The sequence below is a fragment of the Chelonoidis abingdonii genome, chromosome 6 (assembly GCF_003597395.2).
Source record: "Chelonoidis abingdonii isolate Lonesome George chromosome 6, CheloAbing_2.0, whole genome shotgun sequence".
Taxonomy (NCBI): domain Eukaryota; kingdom Metazoa; phylum Chordata; order Testudines; family Testudinidae; genus Chelonoidis; species Chelonoidis abingdonii.
The window spans coordinates 77,156,546-77,176,144 of NC_133774.1; the positions used below are offsets into that span (position 1 = coordinate 77,156,546).

Here is a 19,599-nt window from a genome sequence, read left to right on the forward strand (position 1 = left end):
CCTGAGGTGTAAATTCTAGTGCACACCAGTCTATTGTGCACTCACTGGGTCATGTGGACCCTGTTGGTACATGCAAAAAGTTCCCTACGGCACATTACTGTAATCATTTTTCATATAGTACTACATTAACCTGCACTATGGAAATTTTAGTGCCTACTGCAGGGTCCACATTGGCCAGCTAGCACATAACACGCTGGTGGGCATTATATTCTACACTGAAGCTAGTGAGGACAAGCCCTTAACCTCTTCTGTGCTTCACTTTATCCATCTGTAAAATGATAATACTTATGTCACAGGGATTTTGAGATATTCATGCTAATTTTTATGCTTCAGCATGCCTAAAAGTTGCCTGACACTTCCCATTATAAGACCGTGTTTTCACTTTCTTAGAATTCTTTCTTACAAAACTTTCTTACCAAACTTTAGTCATTTGTGTTGAAATTTTTCCAAGATGAGTGTCTGCTTCAGACTGAATTAATTTTGGAAAGCTTCAGCAAAAACAGTTAAGCTGTTTCTCAGAATGAGATTTGGCACAAATACATTTGTTTGGACTATATTAAAAAAAAAAATCATACAGCTGTTTTCTTGAGGTGCTTTAGCACCTCTATGTGCTTTTAAACAGAAATTTGTAATTTAACAGGGTGAGGTGAGGCCCTGGGGTGAGGTACATGTCTGTTGCTCTGCTTATGAAATTTGACCCAAATTTGGCAGCTAATTTCTCTGAAAATCATAGTTTGTGCATGCTCAATCAAATCTTGTTAATTTGGCAGCTAAATTCTCCAGAAACTCCATCCTGGGGCTGAGCAGGACTTTGTATACAATTTCTGCTGCTAGGGACCACAGTGACCGTGGACAGGGAGACTGTCCCCCTTCTCATATCCAGGCAGCATGGAGAAGGAGGAGCAAGCATCCTGAATCGATAACAGTGAGGGGCTGGGGAAGGATGGAGTTCGAGGCCAAGATTAGGCTAGGGAGCCAGAGGGGCACAGCAACAGAGCATTTTTAGTTGTGACAGGCTAGGGAGACCGAAATGGGTGGGAAATGGGTATAGCAGCAGGGGGACACAGACTAGGGTGAGAGGACATACTGGGGGAATAGAGCAAAATGGTTTTGAAGTCCAGCATCTAGATTTGAAATTTTTGTTCCTGAGACTCAGCATTTGTTTGCTGTCTAGCTAGTAACTATGAAACCCACTGGCACAGGATATGTCATATTACCTTCTAGTGCAGCGGTTCTCAAACTGGGGTTCAGTCCCCAAAGTGGGTCTTCATTCTCTTTTAATGGAGTCGCCTGGGCTGGCGTTAAACTGTCTGGGGCCTGGGGTCCACCAGCTGGGCAGTGGGACTTGGGTGGGTTCAGGCTTCAATCCCCTTTCCTGGGATCATGTAGTAATTTTTGTTGTCAGAAGGGGATTGTGGTGCACTGAAGTTTGAGAACCTCTGCTCTAGGGGCAGGCTCGTACAGAGGATAACAGGTTCTTTTTTTGGCATGTGTCAGTATGGACCCAACTGTAGGTCCTCAGTGTGTGAGAACTGATGGCTTTTTTTTAATATCAGTACAGTAACTCCTCACTTGAAGTCGTCCTGGTTAACGTTGTTTCGTTGTTCCGTTGCTGATCAATTAGAGAACATGCTAGTTTAAAGTTGTGCAATGCTCCCTTATAACGTAGTTTGGTAGCTGCCTGCTTTATCTGCTGCTTGCAGGAAGAGTAGCCCATTGGAGCTAGTTGGTGGGGGCTTGGAACCACGGTGGACTGGCAGCCCCACTATCAGCTCCCCATTCCTCTAAGTTCCCTGTGCAGCAGTCACTCAGCAGGCTATCAATTGCTGGGCAGTTCAGCTGTCCCTCCCCCCACTGCCATGTGCTGCTCCTGCCCTCTGCCTTGGAGCTGCTCCCGGGAGCCTCCTGCTTGTTGTGCAGGGGAAGGGGGAAGAGGGGGCCTAATGTCAGGGCATCCCCCCCACTCCTGCCCCCTGCTTACCCCTTCTCCATATACAGCAGGGGAGGGGACAAGACAGGGCTCAGGATTGAGAGAGCTTGATGGCTGCAGCTGCTGTCTCAACTTCCTGATTTTTTTAAAGACAGTGTACTTAGAGTGGGGTCAGCATACTTAAAGGACCAATGCGCATCTCTCTCTCTCCTGCACACAGGCTGTGTGTCTCTGTCTGCCATGCTATCTCCCCTCCCTTCATTCGTGCTGCCTTGTAGAGTGTGAGGCTACATTAACAACGTGTTAACACTTGAGGGCTCAACCGAATGCTAGTTAATCATTTAGCAGTAAGGCATTTCCTGGGAAATACCCCACCCTCTTCCACTCTCTAACTTCACCACCTCAACCAAGCTTCACAATCTTCATTGCTGTTTACAGTATTGAATTGTTTGTTTAAAACTTAGAGTGTGTGTGTGATGAAAAAAATTTCCCTGGAACCTAACTCCTTCCCCCCTTTATATTAATTCTTATGGGGAAATTGGATTAGCTTAACATCATTTCACTTAAAGTCACATTGTTCAGGAACATAATTACAACATTAAGTGAGGCGTTACTGTATGTTTCAGGACCGTGCATGTGCCCTGTGCTACCTCATGCTCTGAACAAGGGCAGGGCGAGGTCTTACCACTCATAACGGTGAGACAGAACCTGGCAAGTATCGAACCTGCTAGTTCTTAGCTCTGACTGTCTTCTTCAAGACCTTCCAAAGTCTCCAGAACCATCTTGGAGCCATCTGCTGTATTCAACAGTTGTGAATTATCCAACCCATCTGGACCAAACTCTACTGTTTTGACTCATCTGTATAAACCTCTCTGCACAGGACTCTTTATCATGGTAGACTTGAAACCTGTGGGCTTCAAAGCCTGTCCATCCTGTGCTGGACTAATCCCACTGAAGGATGGACACAGTAGGGCCGTGGCTCTCAACCGTTCCAGACTACTGTACCCCTTTCAGGGGTCTGATTTGTCTTGCGTTACCCCCAAGTTACACCTCAGTTAAAAACTACTTGCTTACAAAATCAGACATAAAAATACAGATGGTCATGGCACACTACTACTGAAAAATTGCTTAATGTCTCATATTTACCATATAATTATAAAATAAATCAATTGAAATATAAATAGTGTATTTTCTACTCTATATACTATACAATGTAATGTATAAACAAGTCATCTGTATGAAATTTTAGTTTATACTGAGTTTGTTAGTGCTTTTATGTAGCCTGTTATAAAACTAGGCAAATACCTAGATGAGTTGACGTACCCACTGGAAGGGCTCTGCATAACCCCTTGTGTACACATGCCCCTGGTTGAGAACCACTGCAGTAAGGGAGTCACAACCAAATACAGAAACAGGTTATAAAGAATTTTGCCCTCTGAGTGGCTTATTCTAGAATTGTATGAAATGGGACTTTCTCTGATACCAACAGATACTAATCTAGATGGACCAGCAGCCTTAACTGGTATGACAGTTTCATTATTTTATATTCGGAACTCTGTGGGCTCATGTGATGCTGGGAAGAGTTATCAACAGGGCATTTCCTCTGGGCCTCACTGTAGGCCCCGTTCCCCTTCTGATTCCTTTGTCATTGGTACTGTTGTACCTCTTGCTAGTAGGTGACTGGTTAATTTTTCAAACCTGGTTAGTATGGTGGGGCTAAATCTAAATAGGAACACAGTGGAGTGCAGGATAGATAAAAATGTGTATGCAATGCTAGTTTTGTTACAGATCATGAACTTGGAAATGAAACATTTTTTGCTTTATATACTGTGAAAAATAAGTGCATTCTAAATATTGAGAAAGTATAATATATTAAGCCAACATCTAGTACATTAAAAAAAAAAACAAACAAACTCTGCCTCTTATTCCATTTGTCTCTCTTCCCCCCAACTTCATCCCATTTTTAACAGCTGTGTCATTGATTATTTCTGACTCAAAATGCTACTGTTGCTGCGATGCTTGTTTCTGTAAACAGATGAGGCTCAGGGAACTCTGAATTGCAAATTTGAGGTGAGAGGGTATATCTTATATTGTTAACAAACAAACAAAAAAGGTTTCTTCTTACTTTGGTTGAGCTAACTGTTGACTGACTCTGGTTAAAATGTGAAGTGAGGACATGGCACCTCAGCTTTTAGCTTAGATTAGCAGCTCAAGATAAAGCCTGTTGGGAGCCTAAAGAGTAACTGTCTTGCTTTTGGTACCTATACCTGCCTTAGTCAAGGTATGAAACTGACAAGACCTGTAAATGTAGTGGTGGGATTGGGGCCTGAGTATTTCCCTCCAGACAGATCTCCTGTTGCCTGTGCAGAATGGTGTGTGTGTCTGTAATATTGCCTCTCTTACTTCCTGCTCTTCCATTCGTGGATCCCCACCAATAACTCTCTGTACAGCTTCGCTGATAAAGGGACTGGCCTTATCTCCTGATAAGGTAGCAGATAGTCCTTCAGGAAATAATCCTGCTTTCTCTGGGTGCCCTTTGATCAGCCACAGGGAGACTCAGCGAAAGGTAGCTGGGACACTAGGGCTGAGTCTGTCTGCCACCGTGGATTTGGGGAATGGGGGTATTTGCTTCCTCACCACAGGGAACTTCATACCCTGTTATTTCTCCCCCTCTTGAAGTGATATTCTGCAGCACTCTGTGAGGCTGACCAATAGTTTTCTTGTTCTCTCCCCGACCTCATTTCTTTCTATGAAATAGTGATTAGATCCCCAAAGAAAAAGCAAAAATAAAGGTTTTTTCTTTAATTAGAATATGTAGTAATTATTTCTGCATGGCGCTTCATTCTTTTGATAGCCGTTCCTTTATTTTAAATAAAACAAATCAATAAGGCATACAAAAATGGAAGGAATTTTTCAGAGGCTGGCATGTAACAGTTGGTAGCGCCATTTGGGAGGTTGTGAAGATACAGCCATATAAAAGAGAAGGTTCTGAAAAGAGCGGAGTGCTTGGAGAGGGGAAAATGGTTAAAAGACGAATGTTGACTCTCTGCCTTGTGCAACATTCGCTGGAAACATGTAACTTTACACTAACTTCTGAGGACAGCATAAGAGAGCCTCCTGGAAGCCGCAGGTGACTCTTGTTGTTTGTAGCATGAATAATTTGTTTCATGATGGAAAGAATGAAATGCAGCTGTTGGCTCACAAATTCTGAGGGAATGCCAACACGATTTGCTTAAAAACAAAAGACAGTACAGGCAGAGCAGAGAGGAGTGAGGCCATTGCAAGGATGTGATGTTTTCTTAATTTGTCTGGAGGCTTTAGCAGTCAGAGAATGTTGCACTGTTAATTCCCTGAAATTGTGAAGTAAGCGAGCACCTAATAATAGCAAATTACTTAGAAAATTTATTAAATTTTATGATGCCACTTTCAAGATGTGAGATTTTTACATTTTCTGAATTTATCCCTGCTGGGCAGCTAGAAATATAATTTTCTGAGTTTGGAGGCATAAAGATGATTGTGAATTTGGAGTACATTAGCATTTGTTCTGTATTATAAGATGGTGAATGGGGGAAGAATATATTGTGCTGCTGGCCATTTTATTTACATACAGACCTCTTTCATCTCCACTCATCCAGCTCTTCATGTATTCAGTGTGTATTAAAGTATGTACAAATATTTATGCCACTTTTAGTAAAGGTTCATAAACCTGGGCTAGCTTTTCTGTTTAACTGAGATTCTAGTAGAGAAGAATTTTTGTATGTTGCTTGTGGTGGTGGTGGTGTTAGTGTTTTTAAGTGACAAAAGTTATCTAAAACCACACAGCTCACAGACTTGGTGCTGGTCCCAAAGGGTTTACAAGTAAATGTTATCAGGCTAAGTATAGATTGAGATTTCCTATAGTGAGTATCTCCTCAAAGAACTGAATAATTTGTGCACTGGATTTTCACAAAAATATTCTGGCTATTGGAAACCAGTTATAAGGTACTTGTTTCACATATATCTGCTCCTCTAAGGTGAATAGAAAGATTTATTATCTGCAAAGTACAGTATATTTGTACTGGTTTGTATCTTCTACCCATTCCTCCCTCCCATTACCTACCTTGCAAAAATAGGTGATTAACATAACTTTGAATGCTTAAGGCCCTGTTTCAGCAAAGTACTTAAATAGATATGCTTAAGCCCATCCCTATTCAGCTAGGCACTTAAGCATGTACTTAAGGATTTCTCTAGATCAGAGCCTATATCAGATCTATTAGTTGAACTAGAAACATTTGGTGGCATGGGTAAGAGAGAGCTCCGTAGTACCCTTGTGGCAGAACACAACACTTGGAAATATGTAGATCCAGAGCCTTGTTCTAGCAATCAGCTTTTTTTCCTGCATGAAGATGTTTGACTGCTGCTCTTCATTAGCGAAACTGTGATTTTTGGCATATGTATCTTATAGGCAAAGAAAAAGTTACACCCTTTCTCACAGAACTCTTCTTTCCAGACAGAAGGGAGAATGTATAAATGGAGAGCTGGCTTCCTTTTCTGTTATCTTTACCAGTGACCTTTATTGTAGTATGCAGGCAAGATTGAAAAATTGGCACGGACAGGTTGAATACCGCCTTTCCTTTTGTGATCTGGCAGAACTCCTAAATTGTTAGGAAATGAGACTTGACAGTTTATTATTAATTGGAGAACAATCTAACCATGTTATGACTGACTTCAGTCTAATACCCCTAATCAATTGACTCTTGTCAAACTCCAAGGATGGATCACTTTTTTTATGTTATCACTGAAGACTTCAGGAAATGCTGTCGTCATTGTCGGGACGTAGAAAGTGAAGATAACAAAGTTTGGGTTTTTTTTTAAATCTGCCTTTGTTTTGGAATACTATTCCTATAATGAAATAATACAAAAGACTGCTTTCAGTGAAAAGAAATTGTTGACAGTTTAACTTTGGCTGCATTAAACCTGAACTGTGTTTTATCCAGTTACGTCTTATGCTTTTGTAACTGAGAACATTTTTATTAAGGTGAATGTTGAAGAAAGGTAAAACGCTTCAATACTTTTGATTTTTGATCAAATGTATTGATTGCATTTAATGTTCTGTACCTAATTATTTCTAAACACTACTTGGTAGTTTTTATAAGAAGTAAGCATGTCATGTTTTGTCTTTAGTTGCATTTTTTTTTTTTAAGTGTGGATTATAAAAAATCTTTCACTTTTTCTCCTCAACTCAAGCACTACTTCACATAGAGATACTGGTTGCAGCTACATAGTTAGGTTTGAGTCAAGTGTTGCACTTAAAGCAGGCATTTAATGTCCTTGTGAAAAATAAAATATATGCTCCCCAAAATTATTTTTGGAGTATATGAGTTTTTCAACAATTTACAAGTAAAACTGTCAATTAGTTTGATTTAAAAGTAATTAAAAATAGGTCCTTTAAGAAATTTAGCAGCAAAGTAGCAGAATAGCGAAGATACTGAAACTTCCCATTTAGTTATAACTCACTGAATTATTTTACACAGGCCACACGTGAACATTTTCGGATTAAGGATAATTTTTTGCTGCTATTCTTCAGCCTCTTGTGTAATGGAGAATAATTTCTAATTTAGAGAATTCCATGAAGCACTGCTCTTTTTCAAAATGTCTGTAATCTCCTACTGTTAATGGGACCGAGGCCACATGCTGCTCGCTTTCAAAATGACTGACGTACCTTTGATCGCAATGGGATCAAGGCAACAGATTACTCCTAACAAAGACACCCATTGTTTTAGCTAATCTGCTTTTCACATTGCTCCTCTCTACTTCCTGGCAGTAAGGGATGACATCAACTTCCCACACAGCTTGACTTTACTCACTCACAGAACCAAATATACCAGCTTCTTATGGATAATGTGGTCAAAATTCTCCTCTCCCGTCCCTGCAGCAAGTTAGTCCTGCCTTCCCGTTTGCAGAGCTCTCATTTGTAGATCTTAGTCCAGTAGTTAAGACTTGACAGTTGGGTGTTTGTACCGTAGACTATTAGGCCTTGTCTACACTACACAGTTTTGTAGACAAAAGTCAGCTGTCATAGACAAAATAGCAGAGAATCCTGTGGCACCTTATAGACTAACAGACGTTTTGGAGCATGAGCTTTCGTAGGTGAATACCCACTTCGTCAGATGAATGTAGTGGAAATTTCCAAGGGCAGGTATATATATGCTAGCAAGCAAGCTAGAGATAAGGAGGTTAGTTCAATCAGGGAGGATGAGGCCCTGTTCTAGCAGTTGAGGTGTGAAAAGCAAGGGAGGAGAAACTGGTTCTGTAATTGGCAAGTGTACTCATTGAAATGCCCGTCCTATCAGTGTAACTCCCTTGCTATGCTGACATAATAAATCCCCTTCAATGAGAGGTGTAAGGCTTATGTTGATGTAGTTAGGGCCACACAGTGTCTATGTAGACATTGTGTTCCTTACATCGGCTGCTGGCTGTCATTGCTGCTGGGTCTTCACTGCAAGCGGGGCTGCCACTGTCCCACAGGGTTCCGGCTTCCTGCTGGAAGCATGGCAACTGATTGGACTCCAGGTGTGGGTCTCCCCACTGGAGGTGAGAAGCCTCATACTGCTGCGTCCCCAGTCCCGGATGGGATCTTGGTGCAAGAACCCGCTATGGGGCTGAAGCCTGGAGCCATGAACCCGGTTGCCCCCATGGGGCTAAACCTGGGAGCTGCAAGACTGAATCCTGGAGCCCCCAAGCCCTGGTTCCCCTACAAGGCTGAAACAGAGAGCCACCATGCGGGAGCCAGGGGCTGAAGCTCTGAGCCCAGCCCCCCAGTGGGGCTGTAGCTCAAGCCCTTACCCCAGCTTCATCCCCAGGAGGTGGGGCTCAGGCTTCTGGGTCAGCACCTGAGGCGGGGGCCACCCAGCCTGTAGGTCAGCCTCAATGTCTTCTGGCCCAGCACTGGCTCTGCTTTCAGAGACCTTACATGCGAGGGCTTACTCCTTGGTTTCTGAGTCTGATGCCACCCTTGCAGGTTATGTAGCTCCATTTACTGGATGTGTCAAGGCTGATTTCCCCACTCTGGCACTTCAAGTGTAGGAATTGGGGGCCCACAAGGATTCTGAAAATTAATACTGGCCACTACAGGCTTATATTAAACTCCCAAGGTTATAGCTTCTCTCTGACCTTGAATGGGTAGGTGCTGTCACCACCCAAGTGCAGAACCTCTTTGAAAACCTAGAAAGGCTAACTTGGGAATTCCTTTCTGGGGTACCCTCAAGCGCGTGCGCTCGCTCGCGCTCACACACACACACACACACACACACACCTAAAAGAGAAAAAAAAAGGAAAGAAAGAAATCAGCTGTTGTTACCAGCTAATTAAACAACATGAGCACAAACCTCTTAAGACACAGAAATCCAATTCTGTTCTTAAAAAAGGTAAATTTTATTAATAAAAAAAGAAAATACATCTGGGAACTTGAGCATTTGCTAGATTAAAAAAGAACATACAAGAATTAAGTATCAAGAATACCTTTCTTGAAGTCCAGCTTAAAGGTTACAAGCAAAACAAAAAGCACCTGGCATTAGCACAGAGGAAGCCACAAGCCATAAAGAAATAAGAGAGAAACCTAATCACATCTTCCTAGACATTTCCTGATCTACATACATATTTGGGGTATCAAATGAGTAGTTTGTAGGTATGATACTGATGGGTTTTCATACCTGGCCCAAGCTTCTTACATCATAACTGCTGCCCCGTCCCCTTCTCCCAAGAAGAACAGCCACAGACAGACAAAGAGCAAGTTTGTTCTCAGTTTTAAAAAGTTCTAGCCCTCCCATTGGTCAGGTGCCCACTCCCTTCCTTTTACCTGTGCAAGCAGTGAGACTTTTAACCCCTTACAGATAAAGCCAAGTAGAGAACAGCTACAAAGAGGGATTTTATAGCTAACTGTTTGGGTCTCCATAAAAGGGAGCTACCCACCCACCCTTTTCCTTTTTTCACAAGGTGTAAAGGAACTGTTTCAGTGGGAGTAGGATAAGTTACACAGCACAGGGGAAATTGTTGAAGCATAAACAATGAATATCAGATATGGATAAATTTTGAATTCGACCATCAGCTTCAAAACAACATAACCCACAGAGTGATGATACCGAACTTCCTGCAACAAGTTCAACCACCGTAAGGGGTGAAGAACACCAAGGAGGTGATGAGAGTAAGAAACATAAAGCTGTTATTAACCTTGCAAAATTTAGGAAATATGAAGACAACTATTTGAATTTCAGTTTTTTTTGTTCTGGAAGTGGAGATATACCTCAACCACAGTGTGTAATTTGTGCACAAGTACTGATCAATGAATGTTTGAAACCCTCCAAATTACAGAGACACTTAATTACAAAGCATGTCATGCATAAGTATAAGCATCGTTCATTTTTTGAGCGAAAGGCCAAGGAACTGCTTGATACTAATGGAGTAATGAAATTCAGACAGACTTTGGAATAAAAGCTTCTAAGGTCATCCTACATAGTGGCGCATAAAATTGCTCAAACAAAAAAATCCCATACGATTTCTGGGACTTTGATAATGCCATGTGTTGTTGAAATAACAGAGGAAGTGTTTGAGGAGAAGGCGGCCAAGGTACTGACAGAAATACCAATGTCAAATGACGGATCACTTCTGCGTCAGAAGACATCGTTTCACAGTGGATTGATCGGCTGCATGTCAATGATTTTGCTATACAATTAGCTGAATCCACAGACATTTCACAACTGTCCCATTTACTTGTCTATGTTGTGTGGCACCCTATAGACTAACAGACATATTGGAGCATAAACTTTTGTGGATAAATACCCACTTTGTCAGGTGGCATCTGCATACAGAGGTGAGATGGCTATCTCGAGGCAGAATGCTTCCCTGTATATTTAATCTCAAGGAAGAGTTGTGTACTTTCTTAGCTAATGCTGTTCATTGACATACCAAGTCCAGATGCAGTTCTTGGCACTCTTCCCTGCATCTTTGGCAATTGTTTCTGTGCTGTGGCAAGTGTTGAAAATAATATGTAATTTATATTTGTCCTTGTTATAGATTGCAGTATCAGAACACCAGCTAAGTAGATCGTGATGAATTCCTCCCACAATCACAGGTTGCATGTGGCTTGTGCTAGATTTCTTTACCAACCCAGACTAATTTTCCATTTTTGTTTTTCTGTTTCCACAGGCTGCCTTGTATCGGCTCAGTGGAGACTGGAATCCTTTACACATTGATCCTGGTTTTGCTGCTCTTGGAGGTGAGCTTCAAGGAACACTACCTTTTTTTAAATAATGCTAGGGTTGGGAAAGATTTAGTATTAGGTAAAAATAATACTTTTAAGTTGTCATTTAGTCAACACATTTGAGGGATTTTGTAAAAAACAAACAAACAAACATACCCCATGACCTTTTAATGTTTCTTCTTAAAACTTAACATTAAATGTTCCCTTTGTCAGTCAAAATAATGTGCAACATTACACTTTTTTTTGGTTAGTTTGTGTACAATCTTTTTCCTCCCTAAAGGAAAGCTGGTCTTCCATCTTTCTGTTGGAGTTCCCTTGCATCCCATTCTGCCACTCTCCCTAGTTTTCTCTTACCTTAAAGTCTATAATCTGCAGTTTACTGTCTTAGTTCAAAAAGTTGATGTAATACCCTTTTGAAGGCACTTCTACAAAACTGTTCAGAGAACTGCCATTAGCCCATAGAGTTGGTCATCTTGATAATTTCACACGCCAAACTAAGTAACACCAGGAGTTATTTGTCAATGATGATATTGCCTGGGGTGGAATGTAATCTAATTACCTAAGAGCTGTGAGTTTTTACAGATACCTTACTGATAGTACAGAAGTGCCTTTGCTCAAAGAGATAAGTGGTAATGTGTACAAGCTCCTGACCCCCTTACCTTCTGTCTCTCTCTAAAATAATAATTGCAAGGATATTGAGACATATTAGCATGAGAGTCCTGTAATTCCCTCCCCGTGTTAATACACCAGATTACCATCCTCTCCTCATTCAGATCCCTCCTAAAGACTCGCTGCTTTCAAAACCCACTAGTATTCTCTCTACCTCAACAACGAAAAAAGGAAACACTTAAGTTAACTCTTAATCTCTCAGTGCATCTTCCTATAGCCGTGTTTCTCTTTTAGACAATAAGCGTCTCAGGGGCCAGGGGCTTTTATTATTGTGTTTTCTACAGCACTGATTGTTGGTAGTTTACCGTTATTCGTTATTTATTATTTGTTGTTAAATTTCACTACAGTCCTTGAGGAGATTCTACTGATCCACTTAATTGTGGGATTTGTGTTGCTCAGCTGCTGCTGATGATGCAGGTTGGATATTTAAATAGAATCCGACAGTTCCACTCAGAATGGCCTTGGGGAGAGACTATTTTCTCTGTGAGTAAGAGCCTGTGTTTACATGTTGAGACCCAATATTAAGAAAACATCCTTACAAAAGAAAAGAAATCACAGATTGCTCTACTCTGTTGCCACAAACCCAGACTTGTGCATAGTGCAAGTAGTCTTTTGAAAAGCCAAATGAACATGGTAGCTGAGAATATCTGTTCATTTGACAGAACCTAAAGAACAGCCACATTGCATTTGAGACAAAGATTTGCTCAGTTCCTTACCCATGTGTGTAAATTAAATAGAAACATATTGAACAAATACCTGAAAAGATTTTCAATAAGTGAAAATTTTACTGTGAATTTGCTTTGGACAAGCTCACATCCTTTTTGTTTTAGATTTCCATGAGCACTTTAAATGATCAAGTTTTTCTTTCACAAATGCATACAGAAAGCAAATGTTAAGCTTATGTGCTTAGGTATTTGAGGATAATGAATTTGAAACTCTCAAATATTGTCACAGAAGGGGTATTTTTATATAATATCTATGCACTTGTGTGGTCCCCATAGCTGTGCCATCTGGGCACCTCCCAGGTATTCAAAAATAGAAATAATACTGCTCTCTCTCATCGTTCCTCACTTTTATCCTAGTCTGTAGGAGAAGTAGCTTGATTGGTCTGTAGATTATTGAGTGCTTGTTAGTATTGGCGTTTTTGTGAAGAAAGCAATGAAGGGAAGTAAAACTGAAGAAATGGGTTTTGCGTTTAGCACTGAAAGTGGTTTCTCTCTTGCATAATTTAGTTCCACAGTTCAAGTGCCGCTCTTGTGAAAGTTCTGTCTCCTACACCCATGAGCTGCCTCATATTGAATGACTGATTCACTGTTCCAGTACAGCATTGCTGGCATGGGAGGTTATGATTATGAATTGCAGGACCAAGACCTCGATTTGGACACTTGAGTGGGGAGTCAGTTTAGAGAGAGAGAAGCATCAAGGTGATGTTCACACTAACCTATATTCCTAAGCAAAGAGGCTTCTGCATTTTGTACCTGCTGGAATGTTTTCAGCACATGGAACTTTATTCCTCCTCCCTCTGTTTGCCTCACTGGCTCCCATTCCCAGTGTGCTTGCATGTATGAATTGTGATGATCAAGCCTAAAGGTCAAAATCAGTGTCTGATAGGCTAGGTGGCTTCTTCTGACCAGGTAGATGAAACTGGCATCTCTTTGCTACATGGCTATTTGTGTAGCTGCTAGCACTGAGAAATCCAAAAGAGACCCCAAGGCTTCAAACTGACAACAGTCTGAGGCACTTGATGTTTTGAAGGAGGCAGGTTCTTTGAAGTGCATCTCTCATCCTACCAGTATCACTTTTGTCTTGCTTGGATTCAGCTTTAACCAATTGCATTTCATTCAGGCCAATTTTGGGTAGGCAGTAAGAGCTGGAAGATAGTGCTTTTTATGTTTGGTGTAAAGGATGCACATACGCCGACTTGATTGTTCTCTTCATATTGGTATTGTACTCATTTCTGCTGTGATGTCTACATATGTGCCAATGTAGAGTAACTAAGGTGAGGGGTGGGTACTTGTATGGTGTATATCAAACACACAAAATTACATTAAAAGAACATTATTAAGGTTGTAAAGTCAAGCAATAAAATCAAGAATGCCAGAATAAAGGTTGCCTGGGCTTCTTGTCTCAGTTCCATTCTTCTTGCCTATTTCCAGTGTCCGTTCTTTAGGCTTCTCATCTCATTCCCAGTCTCCTTGCCCTGCCAGTCCTAGTCTCCATCCCAAACTCCTCTTCTGATCTTTCTCTCCTCCCTCCTGACCACTGGCCCACAGTCCTAGTCTCCTTCTCCATGCTCCTCGTCCAATCTCAGTTTCCCCCCACTCTTTCCCTGGCTCTCTACATCTCAGTGTCTTTGCCCAGCCAGTCCCACTTCCTCACTTGCACCCCAGCTCCTTGTCAAATGTCTCCATTTCTCTGCCCTCCCAACTCCCAGCCCTGGTGTCCTTGTCCAACCAGCCCCACTCTCTTCTCCCATAAAACCTTCAGTCTTAGTCTCACCAGACTCCTTGTTACAGTTTACTTTTTTTTTCATATGAATCAGATGGCTTCCTCCTCTACGCTCCCTGGATGCCAGCAGGAGTACACTGAGAGGCAGGAGAGACAAGCTCCCTTCTCTTAAGTTCAGTACCTGGTGCATGCCTCTCCTCGCATGGCCTGGAGCAGCCATTACAGGGAAAGTCCAGCTTTGCTCCTGAGCCCCTGACCTAGAAGGGAGCGTCCTCAGTTGTGGTCTTCATGCATGCACAGTCCTGTTGTTGTGAGTGTCTTGAGCATGCTCAGCGGGGACACAGTCTTCAGAGATTTTTAGCTGTTACACTCTAGCTAGTCAGTACCAAGTATGCACGAACTGCCATTTTTTCAAAGACTTATAACTTGGCCACATTTGGGTGGATTTTCAGAGAAATGGCAAAAGTCACATTGTGACACAAAGACTATCCTCTTCCAATTTTCAGATCCTTGTTCTTGCGCCTAGTCGGGTGACTAAGTGTCCAGTTTTTGACTGGACTACCAGGTCGAAAAGGGACCCTGATGTCTCCAGTCAGCATCGCCGACTGGACCATTAAAAGTCTGGACGGCAGTGGTGTGGCACTAAGGCAGGCTAGTCCCTACCTGTCTTGGGGCACTGCGCCGCGGCCTGGAAGCAGCCAGCAGGTCCAGCTCCTAGGCCAATGGGAGCTGGGCGGAGCGGTGCCTGTTGCAGGAGCAGCACACACAGAGCGCCTCTCTCTCTCTCTCCACCCCCACCAGCGGTGGACCTGCTGTCCACATCCAGTGCGCGTGCAGCACGGTATCAGGACAGGCAAACAGGCTGCCTTAGTTGCCTCCCTGCTGCGCCACTGACTGTGAGAGCTGCATGAGGTAAGGCCGTGCCCCAAGCTTGAGCCCCAGCCCTCATCCCTGAGCCCACCCTCCAGCCCAGAGCCTTCACAGTCACCCCTGCCCCAGCCCAGAGCCCCCTCTTGCACCCTGAACCCCATATCCCTGGCCCCAGTCCAGAGCCCTCACTCCCCCTGCACTCCAACCCACTGCCTCAGCCCTGAGTCCCCCAAAACCTGGAGCCCCCTTTTGCACTCTAATCCCCTCATCCCCAGTCTCAGTCCAGAGCCCTCATTCCTCCTGCACCCCAACCTCCTGCCCCAGCCCAGAGCCCCCTCCCAAACCAGAACCCCACATCCCTGGCCCCACCCCAGAGCCTGCATCCCCAGCCCAGAGCCCTCACCCCCTCCTGCATCCCAATTCCCTGCCTCAACCCTCCTGCGTTCCGAATCCCTTGGCCCCAGCCTGGAGCCCCCTTCTGTGCCCCAAACCCCTCATCCCCAGCCCCACCACAGAGCCTGCACCCCTGGCCCAGAGCCCTCACCCCCTCCCATACCCCAACTCCCTGTCTCAACCCACAGCCCTCTTCCACACGATAAATCCCTCAGACCCACCCCACCCCCAGCCTGGAGCACCTTCCTACACCCCAAACCCCTCATCCCATCCCCAGCCCAGAACCCATACCCCCTCCTGCATCCCAAGCCCCTGCCTCAGCCCAGTGAAAGTGAGTGAGGGTTGGGTAGAGCAAGCCACTGAGGGAGGGGGAATGTAGTGAGCGGGGGGCGTGGCCTCAGGGAAGGGGCAGGGGTGGGGCTAGGGTGTTCGGTTTTGTGCAATTAGAAAGTTGGCAACCCTAGTGCGTAGAGCCACTCGTGCTCTTCCAAAGAAGTTTGCCAGTATTTTTGTAATGTAGATAAAAATCGTATTTGTCCCTAGCCTTGTTCTCAGAAATGGCTGAACTGTTTTGGCTGAAATTTTCCTTAAAATTAATTTTGAGGTGAACATCCAACATAGAGAATTTCAGCCCAAATTAAAGTTGGTAAAGCTGTAAACACCTGAAAACAGCAACTTATAATGGGATGTGCCAGGCAACCTCAATAGGTAGCATAACTAGCCCTACCTGTAGTCTCCATTCATATTTAAATATATGTATATAATTATAGAAGCTATATATTCGTTAAGAAAAATATTCTCTATTTGAATGTCTCCGTGTTTCCATAGATTATCAGCTCTTCAGGACAGGAATCGTGTCTACTTCTGTGTCTTGCATTGCATATACCATAATAGGTCGCAGTTCTGATTGGAATTTGTGTTACTATAATATAAATAATAAATGATAACAAAGGCAATTTCAATGGGATACTCCCCAGTTCTCTCTTTGTGTCTCATTTAATGTGAACTAATATTAACAACAAGTGGAAGGAATGCAAACCAAAATAGGGAAATATATAAATATTATTTAACCTGTTGAGATAAAGTTGTATTCAAGTTGCCAAGGCCCCATGAAATTCATCCTGGGATACATAGGGAAATAGCTGATGCAATCTAGCAATTAACTTCAAGAACTCATGGAAGATGCGTGAGGACCCAGAGGACTGGAGAAGGGCAAATGTATAACATATCTATGAAAAGGGGAACAAAGCAGTCAGCCTAACTTCACTACCTGGAAAAATACTGGAACAAATTATTAAACTATCAATTGGTAAAAGCAGCAGAGAGTCCTGTGGCACCTTATAGACTAACAGACGTTTTGGAGCATGAGCTTTCATGGGTGAATACCCACTTCGTCAGATGCATGCATCTGACGAAGAGGGTATTCACCCATGAAAGTTCATGCTCCAAAACGTCTGTTAGTCTATAAAGTGCCACAGGACTCTCTGCTGCTTTTACAGATCCAGACTAACACGGCTACCCCTCTGATACTATCAATTGGTAGGCACCTAGGGGATAACAGGATTATAATGAAAAGCCAGCATGGATTTGTCAAGAACAAATCATGGCAGACCAACTTAATTTACTACTTTGACAAAGTTACTTGCCTAGTGGAGAGTGGGGAAGCAGTAGATTTGATAAATCTTGATTTTTAGTAAGGCTTTTGACACAGTCCCACAGGACATTCTCATAAGCAAACTAGGGAAATGCGGTCTAGATGAAATTACTTTAAGGTGGGTGCACAACTGCTAGAGAGATCTTACTCAGAGAGTAGTTATCAATGGTTCACATTGAACTTAGAGGGTGTATCAATGAGTGTTCCACAGGGCTCAGTCCTGGGTCTGGTACTATTCAATATTTTCATTAATGACTTGGATAATGGAATACACAGTTTGCTTATAAAACCTGTTAATGACCTAAAGCTGGGAGGGGTCGCAAGCACTTTGGGGGACAGGATTAGAATTCAAAACAGCCGTGACAAATTGGAGAATCTGAAATTAACATGTTGAAATTGAGTAAAGACAAATGCAAAATATTTCACTTGGGAAGAATAACTATGCAAATGCGAAACTGCAAAATGGGGAATAAGTGGCTAGGTGGTAGTACTGCTGAAAAGCATCTGGGAGCTATAGTGGATTACAAATTGAATATGAGTCAACAGTGTGATGCAGTTGCGAAAAAGGCTAATACCATTCTGGGATGTATTAACAGGAGCATTGAATGTTAGACTGCGGAAATAATTGTCATACTCTTCATGGCTCTGGTGAGGTCTCAGCTGGAGTACTGTGTCCAGTTCTGGGTGCCACACTTTAGGAAGGATATGGACAAATTGGAGAGAGTCCAGAGGAGAGTAATAAAAATGGTGACAGGTTTAGAAAATCTGAGCTATGAGGAAAGTTTTTAAAAACTGGGTGCGTTTAGTCTTGAGAAAAGAAGACATAAGCAGTCTTCCAATATGGGAAGGGCTGTTATAATGAGGACTATGATCAATTGTTCTCCATGTCCACTAAAGTATGACAAGAATTAATAGTTTTAATCTGCAGCAGGCAGATTTAGGTTAGGTATTAGGAAAACCTTTCTAGCTCTAAGGGTAGTTAAGCTCTGGAAAAGGCTTCCAAGTGAGGCTGTGATATCCCCATCATTGGAGGTTCTTAAAAACAGGTTGGACAAACACCTGGCAGGGATGGTCTAGGTTTACTTGGTCCTGCCTCAGCACAGAGGCCTGGACTTGATGACCCTTTGAAGCCCCTTCCAGCCCCACATTTCTGTATAACAATATAGGCCCTTGAAAAAGGAGAGCAAAACATGTACTTTAAAACAAAAAATTGTTTTTGTTTGTTTGTTTTTAAACAGGATTTCAGAAACCCATACTGCATGGATTGTGTTCGTTTGGTTTTGCTGCCAGGCATGTTTTGAAGCACTTTGCAAATAATGATGTGACCAGATTCAAGGCAATTAAGGTCTGTTTTTGGCAGTTAATTTCTCTTCCTTGATTATTCAGCTATTAAGGGGTAGTTCCTGTTAATTACATTTCCTAAGGTGGAAACAGACTTTAGGTTTGTCCATGCAAACTTACTTTAAATCAGCCTCCCACAATGACAGCACTAATTTTGCTTTTACTTAATACTCTATGTATTTTCATGGCTGTAGCTAGTTTCTATAAATATTACTAGTAGGGCTGTCAATTAATTGCAGTTAACTCACGCAATTAATTCAAAAAAATTAATTGTGATTAAAAATTAATGGCAGATTTAATCGCACTGTTAAATAATAGAATACCAATTGAAATGTATTAAATATTTTGGATATTTTTCTCGTTTTTCAAATATATTGTTTTCAGTTACAACACAGAATACAAGTGCTCATTTTATATTATTTTTACAATATTTGCACTGTAAAAATGATAAAAGAAATAGTGTTTTTCAGTTCACCTCATACAAGTACCATAGTGCAATCTCTTTATTGTGAAAGCACAACTTAAAAATGTAGATTTGTTTTTTTACATAACTGCACTCAAACAAAACAATGTAAAACTTTAGAGCTTATAAGTTGACTCAGTCCTGTGTCTTGTTCAGCCAATCACTAAGAGAAACTAGTTTGTACATTTATGGGAGATAATGCTGTCTGCTTCTTATTTACAATATCACCTGAAAGTGAGAACAGACATTCACATGGTACTTTTGTAGCCAGCATTGCGAGGTATTTACGTGCCAGGTATGCTAAGCATTCATATGTCCCTTCATGCTTTGGCCACCATTCCAGAAAACATGTTTCCATGCTGATGACACTCGTTTTAAAAAAAAGTGTTAATTAAACTTGTGACTGAACTCATTGGAGGAGAATTGTATGTCTCCTGCTTTGTGTTTTACCCACATTCTGCCATATATTTCATATTATAGCAGTCTCAGATGATGACCCAGCATGTTGTTGGTTTTAAAAACACTTTCACTGCAGATTTGACAAAACACAAAGAAGGTACCTGTCAAGGTTTTTTCCCCCACTTTGAACTTTA

At 42.2% G+C, this 19,599-nt stretch overlaps 1 protein-coding gene across 2 annotated transcripts in view; it reads left to right on the forward strand.

The window, feature by feature from the left end:
- The window catches only part of HSD17B4 (hydroxysteroid 17-beta dehydrogenase 4), a 106,837-nt gene that overhangs the window by 64,374 nt on the left and 22,864 nt on the right, over nucleotides 1-19,599 (forward strand). For both annotated transcript variants that reach the window (XM_032799676.2, XM_075067170.1), the window contains 2 exons: nucleotides 11,114-11,183; nucleotides 18,441-18,547. In XM_032799676.2, the coding sequence (XP_032655567.1) occupies nucleotides 11,114-11,183; nucleotides 18,441-18,547 (177 nt within the window). The remainder of the gene's footprint in view (nucleotides 1-11,113; nucleotides 11,184-18,440; nucleotides 18,548-19,599) is intronic.